Source organism: Salvia miltiorrhiza, chromosome 4 (assembly GCF_028751815.1).
Source record: "Salvia miltiorrhiza cultivar Shanhuang (shh) chromosome 4, IMPLAD_Smil_shh, whole genome shotgun sequence".
Classification (NCBI taxonomy): Eukaryota; Viridiplantae; Streptophyta; class Magnoliopsida; order Lamiales; family Lamiaceae; genus Salvia; species Salvia miltiorrhiza.
In genome coordinates, this window is record NC_080390.1 from 12,702,331 (window position 1) to 12,715,491 (window position 13,161).

The following is a 13,161-nucleotide window of genomic DNA, read 5'->3' on the forward strand; positions in this document are numbered from 1 at the left end:
CCACTCCCGTGGCATACAAACCGTTGATTACATGCAAGGCTACCGTCCCCGGATCGCACTTCTAACATGCAACTCCTAAAAGCTCATAGGATTAACGCCCTCACAAATATCAATGCCCTTTAGAATTAAATATATGTGTTCTATGTTCTTAGTTCAGGTAATAATTATCATCTCCCGATCTCAAATTAAAACCTATGATTATGCTGAATTGGTGGCCAATCAATAAAGCAAACAATTATAACAAGAACATAAAAAGGAATAACAATCTTAATTAATTGAATCAAACAGTTAGAAATTCAAATCATGTCTACTCCCTAAACCCTGGGAAAAAGGGATTCTAGCCACACATAGACATATGAACTAGAATATAATTCTCAATAAAATAAATGAACATTCAACAATGAAAAACCGTAGTCAAATTGAGAATCTTCAGTTCTTGCTCCAATGGTGTTCTCCGTCTCTCTCAGCTCTCAGGAAAAGTAAAAAAATATGATAAAAGATGATAAAAGGTCTTTAGAAATAAGTTCTTGGGGAGTATTTATATGCCCTAGGTCAAGTAGGACTCAAAAATACCCAAAAATCGCGTAAAAGGCTGAAAAACGGACTTTTGGGCGAAAACTCAGCGACTCGCGCGGCCGCGCACCTGGACCGCGCGGTCTTCCAGCAAATTCTGCTCCGTCGCGCGGCCGTGTCATGTGGCCGCGCGAGCCGACCGCGCGAGCTCTGACAGCTTTGCGCAGCGATTTTGTTTTGGCTCGTTCTCTCTCGTCCGAACTCCGATTTATGATCCGTTTGCACTCACGAACTCCTCTCGAGACGAACTACAACTTGTATTGCAGTCAATTCTTCCAAATTCTGCTTCATTATTTCTGAAAATTCGTTCAAACACAAGCAAGTAACAAGTTCTTGACCATAAACGAATATAAGCTCAAATAGACCATCAAACACACAAAATCCTCACAACTAAGCATCAAAAATGACACACCAAGAGGTAAAAATGCATGTTTATCAATCATACTTGAATTTGAGAATCTCCAATTGAAATTCTTCTAATCATACTTGAATTTGAGAATCCCCAATTCAATTTCCACTAATCATACTTGAATTTGAGAATCCCCAATTGAATTTCAACTAATCATATTTCAATCTGAGAATCCCCAATTGAATTTTCACTAATCAAACTTGAATTTTAGAATCCGCAATTGAATTTCAACTAATCATACTTGAATTTGAGAATCCCCAATTGAATTTCCACTAACCATACTTGAATTTGAGAATCCTCAATTGAATTTCTACTAATCATACTTGAATTTGAGAATCCTCAATTGAAAATTTTTTAATCATTCTCGAATTTGAGGATCCCCAATTGAATTTCAACTAATCATACTTGAATTTGAGAATCCTCAATTGAATTTCTACTAATTATACTTGAATTTGAGAATCCCCAATTGAATTTTCACTACTCATTCTCGAATTTGAGAATCCCCAATTGAATTTCCACTAATTATACTTGATTTTGAGAATCCCCAATAGAATTTTCACTAACCATACTTTAATTTGAGAATCCTCAATTGAATTTCTACTAATCATACTTGAATTTAAGAATCCTCAATTGAAATTCTTCTAATCATTCTCGAATTTAAGAATTCCCAATTGAATTTCAACTAATCATACTTGAATTTGAGAATCTCCAATTGAATTTCCACTAATCATACTTGAATTTGAAAATCCCCAATTGAAAATTTTCTAATCATTCTCGAATTTGAGAATCCTCAATTGAATTTCAACTAATCATACTTGAATTTGAGAATCCCCAATTGAATTTCTACCTATGATGCACGGATTCTTCAAAAATTAGCATGTATGGCGAATCAGATTCTTTTATGGTGCGATTCTCTCGGATTCTCGTCGGATTCGCACCCGATTAGCCACGTGGCGTATCTTTTAAAACAATTTATAAAAATAAACCGGATTCGCAAATTTCATAGGCGAAATTCATGTATCTCGTGCACGAAAGGCCTACACAAGTTTATTTTGATAATTTTATTTTTATTTATGACTTATATATTGGACTAATAATATTTGAATCGTTATATTGTTGCTCAATTAACTTGTAGTATAATTGAAAATACTTAACTTTTGGGTAAAATAAAATGTAAATTACATATAATTAAGTTAAGAAAATTTAAATTGTATATATTTTATAAGCATTATACATCATAAAATTTTAATAATTAGACGCACCCTTGCCGAATCGCACCCTATAATTTTAAAAAACCCGTATCCCCGTACTCGTATCGTATCGCCCCCGCATCCGCACCTTCGTACCTATGCAACTTAGATTTCTACTAATTATACTTGAATTTGGGAATCCCCAATTGAATTTTCACTAATCATTCTCGAATTTGAGAATCCCCAATTGAATTTCCACTAATTATACTTGATTTTGAGTATTCTTAATAGAATTTTCACTAACCATACTTGAATTTGAGAATCCCCAATTGAATTTCTACTAATCAAACTTGAATTTGAGAATCCTCAATTGAAATTCTTCTAATCATTCTCGAATTTGAGAATTCCCAATTGAATTTCAACTAATCGTACTTGAATTTGAGAATCCCCAATTGAATTTTCACTAATCAAACTTGAATTTAAAATCCCCAATTGAATTTCTACTAATTATACTTGAATTTGAGAATCTCCAATTGAATTTCCACTAATCATACTTGAATCTGAGAATCCCCAATTGAATTTTCACTAATCAAACTTGAATTTTAGAATCCCCAATTGAATTTCAACTAATCATACTTGAATTTGAGAATACCCAATTGAATTTTCACTAATCAAACTTGAATTTTAAAATCCCCAATTGAATTTCTACTAATTATACTTGAATTTGAGAATCCCCCATTGAATTTCCACTAATCATACTTGAATTTTAGAATCCCCAATTGAATTTCAACTAATCATTCTCGAATTTGAGAATCCACAATTGAATTTCCTTTAATTATACTTGAATTTGAGAATCCCCAATTGAATTTCAACTAATCATACTTGAATTTGAGAATCCCCAACTGAAATTCTTCTAATCATACTCGAATTTGAGAATCCCCAATTGAATTTCAACTAATCATACTTGAATTTGAGAATCTCCAATTCAATTTCCACTAATCATACTTGAGCAATTGAATTCCCACATCAGTGCTCAATGTACAACAAATTAGTGCTCAATGAATTCTCCAACATCAGGTGATTTATCATGTACAACGTTGTGGCCATCGTGTCTCCGAAAATATGCAAACTCTTAGAAGAGCCGCCGATGTACTCATAACCATTGAAGGCACCTCCATAATTAACCACAAACTATCTCCCATATTCATTCATCTACAGAAAAAATAATAAATAAATAAATATATGATGTAAATGGAATAAAATGTAAAAATACAACATATAACATGTTAATACACTCGAAAAACATCTGTCCATCCAGGGAAGTTTCCGAGGAAATGTGTCCGGTCGTGTATTACATAATATGTAATGACACACGGCCGGACACATTTTCAAGGACACTTGTCCGGGCGGACTGGTGCGTCGTTTTACACCAAAAATATCCGGCAGTCAGCCGGTATGCCCACACTGCGCAGACAGCAGCAAGCAAAATCGTCTCCCAAGGGATCGGCGAGAATTCTCCTAAAATCCAATTTGTAAAGAAACTCCAAAAACGAGATTTATGGGGAAAATATTGAGGAAATACTAAATTTAAAATTAAATAAATAAAACCCAAATAAACCAATTTTTCCAATAGCTAAAAGATGAATAAAAATTCCAACAATTAATAAAAGAATTCCAGCAATCAATTAAGTCCACCCTAGCTTAATTATTCCGATCATCGATGCAAAAATAACTTTAAATTATGCAAACAAACCAGTTATAACCACCGAAGACGCTTCTGACGTGATCTTATTTCTCCTTAATTATTCGATAATCAGGAAGACGCTTCACTAATTACTACCCTAATCGACTGACAACCGTAAGAGACGCTCTATAGGTTTAATGAGCCGACATCATTAATATTTAGAGAAACCCGATTCAAAACCAATAAACTCTGACGCAGGATTATTGAATTAAGACTGCTTTTCCCTTGACCACTAATCAAACTTAAACCACAATTACGGATGGCCGGTTCAATTGGCTATATAATTAATTCTAACCCAATAAATATTTGCAACTATCTAATGGATTAAAACAATTAATATCATTAAACATGAAGAATCGCAGATGCAAGCATAAAATAAAGTATAAGAACAATTAGATCTCACAGAATAATTTTGCTAGTGCTTCCCTAATCAATGCCGGAATAAACTAAATTAACTAGAACTCATAATCAAAATAAATCAAACAAAATAAATAATTAATTGCAAAGGAAAGATGAAGGAATAAAACTTGAATTGAGAACTCCAAAATTGCATCCACAATCTGCCTCCAAAGTTGCCGTCTGGAATGTATGATATGTCTCTCCCTCAAACTTAACCAATACTAATATATATATATATAAGTTGAAAAAACCTAAACCTAATTCTAATCAATTAAAGTGGCGCAGACCCACTTATTAATAACAAAACTAACCTAATCTGCTAAAGTGGCGTGAAAGGCCAAGGAAATTAACTAAAAGCAAAACTAATCTAACATGCATAGTGGGCCCAAACTAACAAAATAAAGAAACAATAAGTGGCGCATGGCCCATTTAGCAATAAGCTAACAAAATCAAAGTGGCATGCAGCGCACTAAATCTCGCCCAATGAGCCTCTTCAATCCATGCAGTTCAGATAGCAACCATCATTCTCTACCACTTCAAGCTTTAAAATTCTTCTGAAAACCAAGTATTTTCTTCAAAACCTATCAAATACCATCAAAATTCACATAAGACCATAATTCATATCCAAAAGATGATATTTAACATGAATTAAGCATTGAAAACATACTAAAATCCCCCAAATAAAGGCGTATAAATACGCCCAATCACGGACACATGATTTTCGAGCATATTAACACTAATCATACTTGAATTTGAGAATCCCCAATTGAATTTCCACTAACCATACTTGAATTTGAGAATCCCCAATTGAATTTCTACTAATCATACTTGAATTTGAGAATCTCCAATTGAAAATTTTCTAATCATTATCGAATTTGAGAATCCCCAATTGAATTTCCACTAATCATACTTGATTTTGAGAATCCCCAATTGAATTTCCACTAACCATACTTGAATTTGAGAATCCCCAATTGAATTCCAACTAATCATACTTGAATTTGAGAATCTCCAATTGAAATTCTTCTAATCATACTTGAATTTGAGAATCCTCAATTCAATTTCCAACTAATCATACTTGAATTTGAGAATCTCCAATTGAATTTCCACTAATCATACTTGATTTTGAGAATCCCCAATAGAATTTTCACTAACCATACTTGAATTTGAGAATCTCCAATTGAATTTCTACTAATCATACTTGAATTTGAGAATCCTCAATTGAAATTCTTCTAATCATTCTCGAATTTGAGAATTGCCAATTGAATTTCAACTAATCATACTTGAATTTGAGAATCCCCAATTGAATTTCCACTAATCATACTTGAATTTGAGAATCCCCAATTCAATTTCCACTAACCATACTTGAATTTGAGAATCCCCAATTAAATTTCAACTAATCATACTTGAATTTGAGAATCCTCAATTGAAATTCTTCTAATCATACTTGAATTTGAGAATCCCCAATTCAATTTCCACTAATCATACTTGAATTTGAGAATCCCCAATTGAATTTTCACTAATCAAACTTGAATTTTAAAATCCCCAATTGAATTTCAATTAATCATACTTGAATTTGAGAATTATAATATGACAATCATAATTTAACATAAGAACGATCAACACTATTAGTGATACCATTAATATTTTTCACTATTTTTTTTATTAGGATATTATCTGAAAATATTTTCCACTATCATTCTTTATTAATATATTTTCTTAATATATAATACCATTAATATTTTTTACTATTTTTGTTAAAATATTATTTGAAAATATTTTGTATTAATATATTGTCTTAATATTTTCTACCATTAATATTTTCCACTAATATTTTTATTAATATATTATGCAAAAATATTTTTCGTCAATATTTTCAATTGATATATTATCTTTATATATCATACCATTAATATTCTTCACTTATATTTTTTATTAATAAATTATCCAAAAATATTTTTCACTATTATTATTAGTATTTTATCTCAATAATGAGTATTTTCGGTAATTTTTTTGCAAAGAGTTTAGGAACACAAACTCATTATATATGTATGTTTGAGGAATGGATCCATAATAAAGTATTAATATGACATAAAAAAAATTCACTTGCCCCCTAAAAATATTAAAAATTTTAATTAGTAGTAATTTTTAACTTACCCCCCACACGAAAAAAGTCCCTCCAAAAAATTGAGTGACAATCATTTTGAGACTCCATGGTTGTAATATTTAATAGCCTCAAATATCCAAAAAAAAAGTAGTAATATTTTATCATAATGTTTATACACACATTTAATTATTTATGTTATTATTACACAACTATATTTACATGTGCTTAATTAAGCATAGTTAAAAAAATTACAACATTTCCTAATAAATAAAATTTTTTTCTAACAGAAACTCAAAATAGTATAAATATATAATTTCAAAATATATTGTCAAAGTAAATTGAAAAATTAAAAATTAAATTATTAGCAAAATCTGAAAAAAAAAAAAAAAGCAATAAAATAGAAAGAAGGCAATTCTTGAAAATCGTGACCTACCATAGTTGTTAAGTTGACTGTGGTAAATAAATTTAGAGCATTAAAATAAAAGTAAAAATACATTCTAAACAACTTTACACATGGCAGCATCACAACGGTCCTCATGTATTACATTACATGCAGGATGGACTCTCCCGCAAATAATGCCATTTCCTCAGATTTAGAGTTATATTTAACTACCTCCCTTACACATTATCTTACACAATTGTACTTGTGTAAGAAAAGTGTAAGAACTTTTACGGAAAACTATGCAAACCTATCACCATCAATTGCAAAGTGGTAGTTTTATAAGACATCTTATATGGGTGGGCAATTTTGTAAGATAAGTAATCAAAGTGAGTACTTTAAATTCCAGCCCTATATATATATATTAATTAAGTGGAGTTTTGTTTCTTTTTTTTTTCTTCAGCAGTGGAGTTAGTAGTAATAGTTGGTGGGTTGGTGGAGACGTAATAGTATAATTGATAGTAGTATTATATTTTTGAAAAACAATCTTTAATTACTGCCAGTGTATTTGAATGAGTAAATAAGTAAATTGACACACTTAACTCATTTAGGCACGATTTTATTATTGGAATTATACAATCAATCAATCTATTTACGCCAAATGATAAGGTTGACATATGGATCGGTTCATTTATTGAATGTAAGAATTTTTTACGTATTATTTAATTTATTTTAGAAGTTAGTGGAAGGAAATTTCGTTTGGTTTTGGCTTCTCCTTTAATAGACAGCATGCAAAGAAATTAAATGTTATATAATGTCAATGAATTGTTGAAAATGAACTGTTTTATCAACCTAAGTCAGCAAAAGCTGTTGCAAGTTTGTTTCTTGTCGAGCTCGAGCAGATTAATTTTTATAAAATAAAAATCAAGGAGTGAAGAAAAGTCAAATTAGTTTTTCTGTATAAAATATAAACTGTGAATAGGCGAAAGTACCCACTTTTATAACTTGTCTTACAAAAGTACCCACCCAAGCCAAAGTCCAAAAAGTCAAAGCCGACATGCTTGGTTTTTTGGAAAAGCAGACCTGACATGCTTCGGTTTTTGTAAAATGTCTAACTCACGTCAATTTCACAAGTTAAAAATGTGATGAAGAGACAATAATTGCCCAACTCACGTCACTTTAAATATCTAATGTATACTGTATGTTTGAAAATTTATAAAAAAATTAGCTTACGTTTGCATTATAAAAACATTAGTAAGAGGACTAAAAATTTCACTATTATGTATATTATGCAACAAAAAAATATTCAGAAACCAATGAAACAATTAGCCGCCGGAAATTCATAGCCGTGAACAGTAGCCGGCGGTCCAAACTATACACGGCTACTGGTCAGCGGCTATGAACTTCCGGCGGCTAATTACTCCATTTGTTTCATAATATTTTTTTGTTGCATAATATACATAATAGTGAATTTTTGAGCCCTCTTAGTAATATTATATTATAACACGAATACCTTAATTTAGAGTTTTTATTTAAATTTTTAATTTTATTTTTTTTTATATTACAAGAAGTATACATTGATGTCAAATATGAGAGATACTGAATCTGCAAAAAATTGGATTATAGTGGGGTAAAAATACTCACTTTATGCATGATTTGATTGAACACAAAATAATACAGTAAACACATAAAATAATAGGCTATTTTTGAAGAAAACACTTGAAACTCCTGAAATGTAAATACAAAAATATTTTAGCTCTAAAAAAACAATTAGCCGCCGGAAATTCATAGCCGTGAACAGTAGCCGGCGGTCCAAACTATACACGGCTACTGGTCAACGGCTATGAACTTCCGGCGGCTAATTACTCCATTTGTTTCATAATATTTTTTTGTTGCATAATATACATAATAGTGAATTTTTGAGCCCTCTTAGTAATATTATATTATAACACGAATACCTTAATTTAGAGTTTTTATTTAAATTTTTAATTTTATTTTTTTTATATTACAAGAAGTATACATTGATGTCAAATATGAGAGATACTGAATCTGCAAAAAATTGGATTATAGTGGGGTAATAATACTCACTTTATGCATGATTTGATTGAACACAAAATAATACAGTAAACACATAAAATAATAGGTTATTTTTGAATAAAACACTTGAAACTCATGAAATGTAACCAAAAAAATATTTGAGCTCTAAAAAAACAATTAGCCGCCAGAAATGCAAAGCCGGTCGTACTAGCCGTGTGAAAATTTTCACACACGGCTAGTGAATCCGGCTACGATTTTGTGGCGGCTAATATTTGTTTTGGGAGCAAAAAATCATTTTGAAGTAATACATATGGTTGTAAAATTTTTTACCTTGTTATGAATGTTTGAAAGTAACATATGTATCCCTTTTTGTGTATTTCTATTTATTTGTTAATGTTTTAGTCAAAAAAGTACATGTCCACATGAAATAAGAGATAAGGTGACTGCACAAATTTGGATTGTAATGAGGCTTTAATGCTCACTTTCTGCATGCATTTGATTGCACATTGAATAATAGATTGAAGTGTACTGAATGAATGAACAATACATTTCACGTGAATTTGTACAAAGAAATCTAATATTAGTCTATAATGGCTACATTTGTGAATGAGAAAACATAAATCCAAATACTCGTAGAAAGAGCATTCAGTTAAAAAATTGAGAAATTGAAACCCTCAAAGATTTGAGAAGTGGTTTGTGCGATAGTTGGTGCAATTGGTGTTCAAATTCTACTTGAAGAGGTGATTTTCTCATATATTGTTTGTGTAATTAATAGTTTGAATGTTTTATGTTATATTTATGAGAATTTTGAAAGTGTTTATGCATATTTTAATACTACATTTTATGTGTTTTTATAGATGGAATTCGTTAGATACATATATGTGAGATACAACGGACTCGTCGATGGTATACACTATGTTGGTGGGGCTACAGAGGTCCTTCCCCTCGTCAACGAAACTATTGAGAGCCTGATGTGCAGCGTCAACAATATTATGAGGACGCATTCGTTGAGCTCGAGCTACCAATTGTATTATTTGGCGACCAATCTATTTGGTAGGGAGATGAAATGTGGCTTGGCCACAGACGATGACGTGGAAGCCTTGTTGGCAACTGCCGACTATCCCATGGTGTACGTTGAGCACTACAACGGTCCGATTGTAGAAGAAGCCCGCTGGCCTACTTTTAATTTTGCTGAACCTTCGGGACACGTAGGTGAAGCACAATGCAGTCAGTATGAGACGCCGTATTATCATCATACGTCGTTTCATGGTGTCCAGAGCTCGCCTCCACGACAATATTTTACATGGGATGGACAACCGCTAGACGAATCTGCATGGAATCAAACCGAAAGGCTTAATGAAGTATGTGGGAGATTGAACGATGTGCGGACAGATGATGAACCTGAGCACGAAGCTGAAGGCTCGGTTGCATCAGGAGACGATGATGATTCTGATGATGAAGAATTTGACCCTGCGCTCGAGGTGGGCACTGCTTCTGATGCCTCTGAGGATTTATTAGACGACGATCTAATCGATTTCACGAAGACCGAGCGAGCAGGTTGGATCCGACAAAGTACAACACATGACGGACATGGGCCAGCCGAGACCGGTGATCTAACTAATTGGTTAGTTCCCTTGATTCCAGTGGACGCCTCGGCTTCGCTGGTTGCTCGCGAGAGTGACCCTTCTAGAGTTGATGATCTGCAGAAGAATTCTTTTTACAACAGCAAAGACGACCTGATCATTGCTGTTGGTTTGTGGAACATGAAGCGAGGCGCTGAGACAAAAGTTGTCCGCTCAGATCCGGGACGAGTCTATTTCTCGTGCAAGCACTCTGACAACTGCAATTTCGATCTTCGTGCGTCTAGTCACGGCCGAGGGATGTGGAGAGTGCATAAGTTGAAAGAGCATTCATGCGAAGGGGACTTGCGCACAGCTAAAAAAATCAAGGCGCACTCGAAGGTGGTGGCAGCGTTTGTGGCAAACAGAATACGCGATGATGGAGAGGTCATTAAGCCGAAATCCATCATGGCTGAGTTATTACGCGATTTCGGCATCAAAATCAAATATGATGTCGCGCTGCGTGCAAGAAATCTCGGGATGGATATGATATACGGTCGAGTTGATGATTCGTTCCTCCTGCTCCCAAGATATCTGTATGCCCTGAAGGAAGCGAATCCTGGCACCTTATATGATTTGGATGTAGATGTAGACTGCCGGTTCAAACATTTGTTTGTTGCTCTGTGGGCTTCCATCTCACCTTTCTACTTTCACCTTCGACCAGTGATTGTGGTTGACGGCACACACCTGAAGGGCAAAAATAGTGGCATTTTGTTTGTCGCCGTGACAAAAGACGGAAACGAGGCAGTTTTTCCCTTGGCGATCGGTGTCGGTCCGATCGAGAATGATGAGTCGTGGAAGTGGTTTATGTCACATCTGAGAGGTGCTTGCGGCGAGCCCGATAACTTACTTATTGTATCTGATGCGCATGTCTCCATCGCTAATGCTGTGAAGAGCGAGTTTCCAAATGCTACTCACGGTATTTGCTACTACCACTTGTTGAACAAGATGAAGGGTTACGGGCCCGGTGTTGCTGAGCTTTTCCGCCAAGCTGCATACGCCTACGAGCAATCAGATTACACGCGTGCAATGTCAGCCATGGCTGCTCTGAAGCCAAAGGCGTACGAGAAGTTGTTGCGCGTAGGCCCGGAGAAGTGGGCACGATCACAATGTCCTGTGTCCCGTTACAGTTTCCTTACATCCAATGCCGCCGAGAGTTTTAATGCACGTTTGCTGTGGGCCAGGCGTCTTCCAATCTGCTCGATGTTGGAGGCAGTCAGATTAGTTGTCGAGCAGTGGTTCAACGACAGGCTTGCGGCCGCACAAGAGAGCGATGAAAATCTGACTCCGGAGGCAAAACAGAAGCTCAGTGCAGAACTTGTAAAAAGTCGTCGTTACACAGCCAAGAGGACCACCGAGAGAAAATACAGGGTTCGTGCTAGTGGTCGCCATTATATGGTTGACCTTCAAAAGCAGAGCTGTGAATGCAACGAATTCAACGAGGACCAGATGCCGTGTTCTCATGCGATTGCAGCCATTACGTATGTCATTTCTACTCATGACCTCAATTACCATTATTAAATAACAAAAAGTATAATCGTATGTTTTGCAGTGAGGCGAACGAGTCAGTGGAGGATTACGTGCACTCTTACTACTGGAACAGTTCACTAGTTGACACATACTCTGGCGACGTTAACCACTTGCCTCCCATAGAAAATTGGAATATTCCTTTCCACACTGCATCTCAGCTTGTTTTACCAAATCTCTCTCGGCGACAAGCTGGTCGTCCAAAGGAAACTCGAGTTCGATCCGCAGGTGAAAGGCCGACTCAAAACACATCAACAGCGGAGGCATCAACTAGTAGCAAGAAACGAGCACCCAAAACGTGTGGTCTCTGTGGCGGGTCTGGTCACACACGTCGATCGTGCAAGGGTACGGCCACCGATGCGTAGTCGTATTTATGTTTAAATTGAATAGACTTGCTATATTCTTTAATTATAAATGCAATTTATAAATAGAAATGAATTACTACATAATTTTGATTGTCAAGTAAGTATGATTTATTGTTTGAATTTGTCAAATATTAGAATTGAATATCCTTAACAACGTCCATCAAACCAAAATAGAAGGATTAGCCGCCACAAGAGTATATCCGTGAGGATTAGCCGCGAGTAGTAAAATAATACGCGGCTAATCCTCACGGCTACACTTTTATGGCGGCTAATCCTTCTATTTGGGTTTGATGGACGTTGTTAAGGATATTCAATTCTAATATTTGACAAATTCAAACAATAAATCATACTTACTTAACAATGACCACCATTTACATGTCACTACAATTATGAGTTGAAATTATAAATGAGAATTTGGGAAAATGCACAACTTGTACTAATAAATTTATAATATACCATTACAGAGCTTGAAATTATGTGGTTATGCATTAAAAATGTCATTAAATCCAAATAAACTAATTAGCCGCCACAAAAGTGTAAAAAAAGTGGTAGCCGCTAGTAGTGTATTCCGTGGCGGCTAATCCTCACGGCTACACTTTTGTGGCGGGTAATCAGTTTATTCATCTTATCTTACAGTTTTATATGTATCACAAGTCATCATGGAAGTAAATATAGATAAGAAGATACTAACATGTCGGGGTAAAAATGTTGGTAAATAGTCATAATGTACATAGAATACAAGTTCAAAGTACATCAGGGGATGAGCAAAACTCGTAGATGGCACTGCCTATCTTGTCCCTATACAGATGAAAATT

General features: G+C 34.4%; 1 protein-coding gene across 1 annotated transcript; it reads left to right on the forward strand.

Moving 5' to 3' along the window:
* The first annotated feature begins 9,896 nt into the window (after positions 1-9,896).
* On the forward strand, positions 9,897-12,346 carry LOC131023018 (uncharacterized). The gene is made up of 2 exons (XM_057952555.1): positions 9,897-11,935; positions 12,007-12,346. Exons 1-2 carry the CDS (start codon positions 9,897-9,899, stop codon positions 12,344-12,346), a joined length of 2,379 nt encoding a protein of 792 aa, XP_057808538.1.
* The last annotated feature ends 815 nt before the right edge of the window (positions 12,347-13,161 follow it).

Coding starts and splice junctions, on each gene's coding strand:
- LOC131023018 (XM_057952555.1), top strand. CDS start 9,897: ATGAAATGTGGCTTGGCCACAGACGATGACGTGGAAGCCTTGTTGGCA. Junction 11,936..12,006: donor CATGCGATTGCAGCCATTAC/GTATGTCATTTC, acceptor TATGTTTTGCAG/TGAGGCGAACGAGTCAGTGG.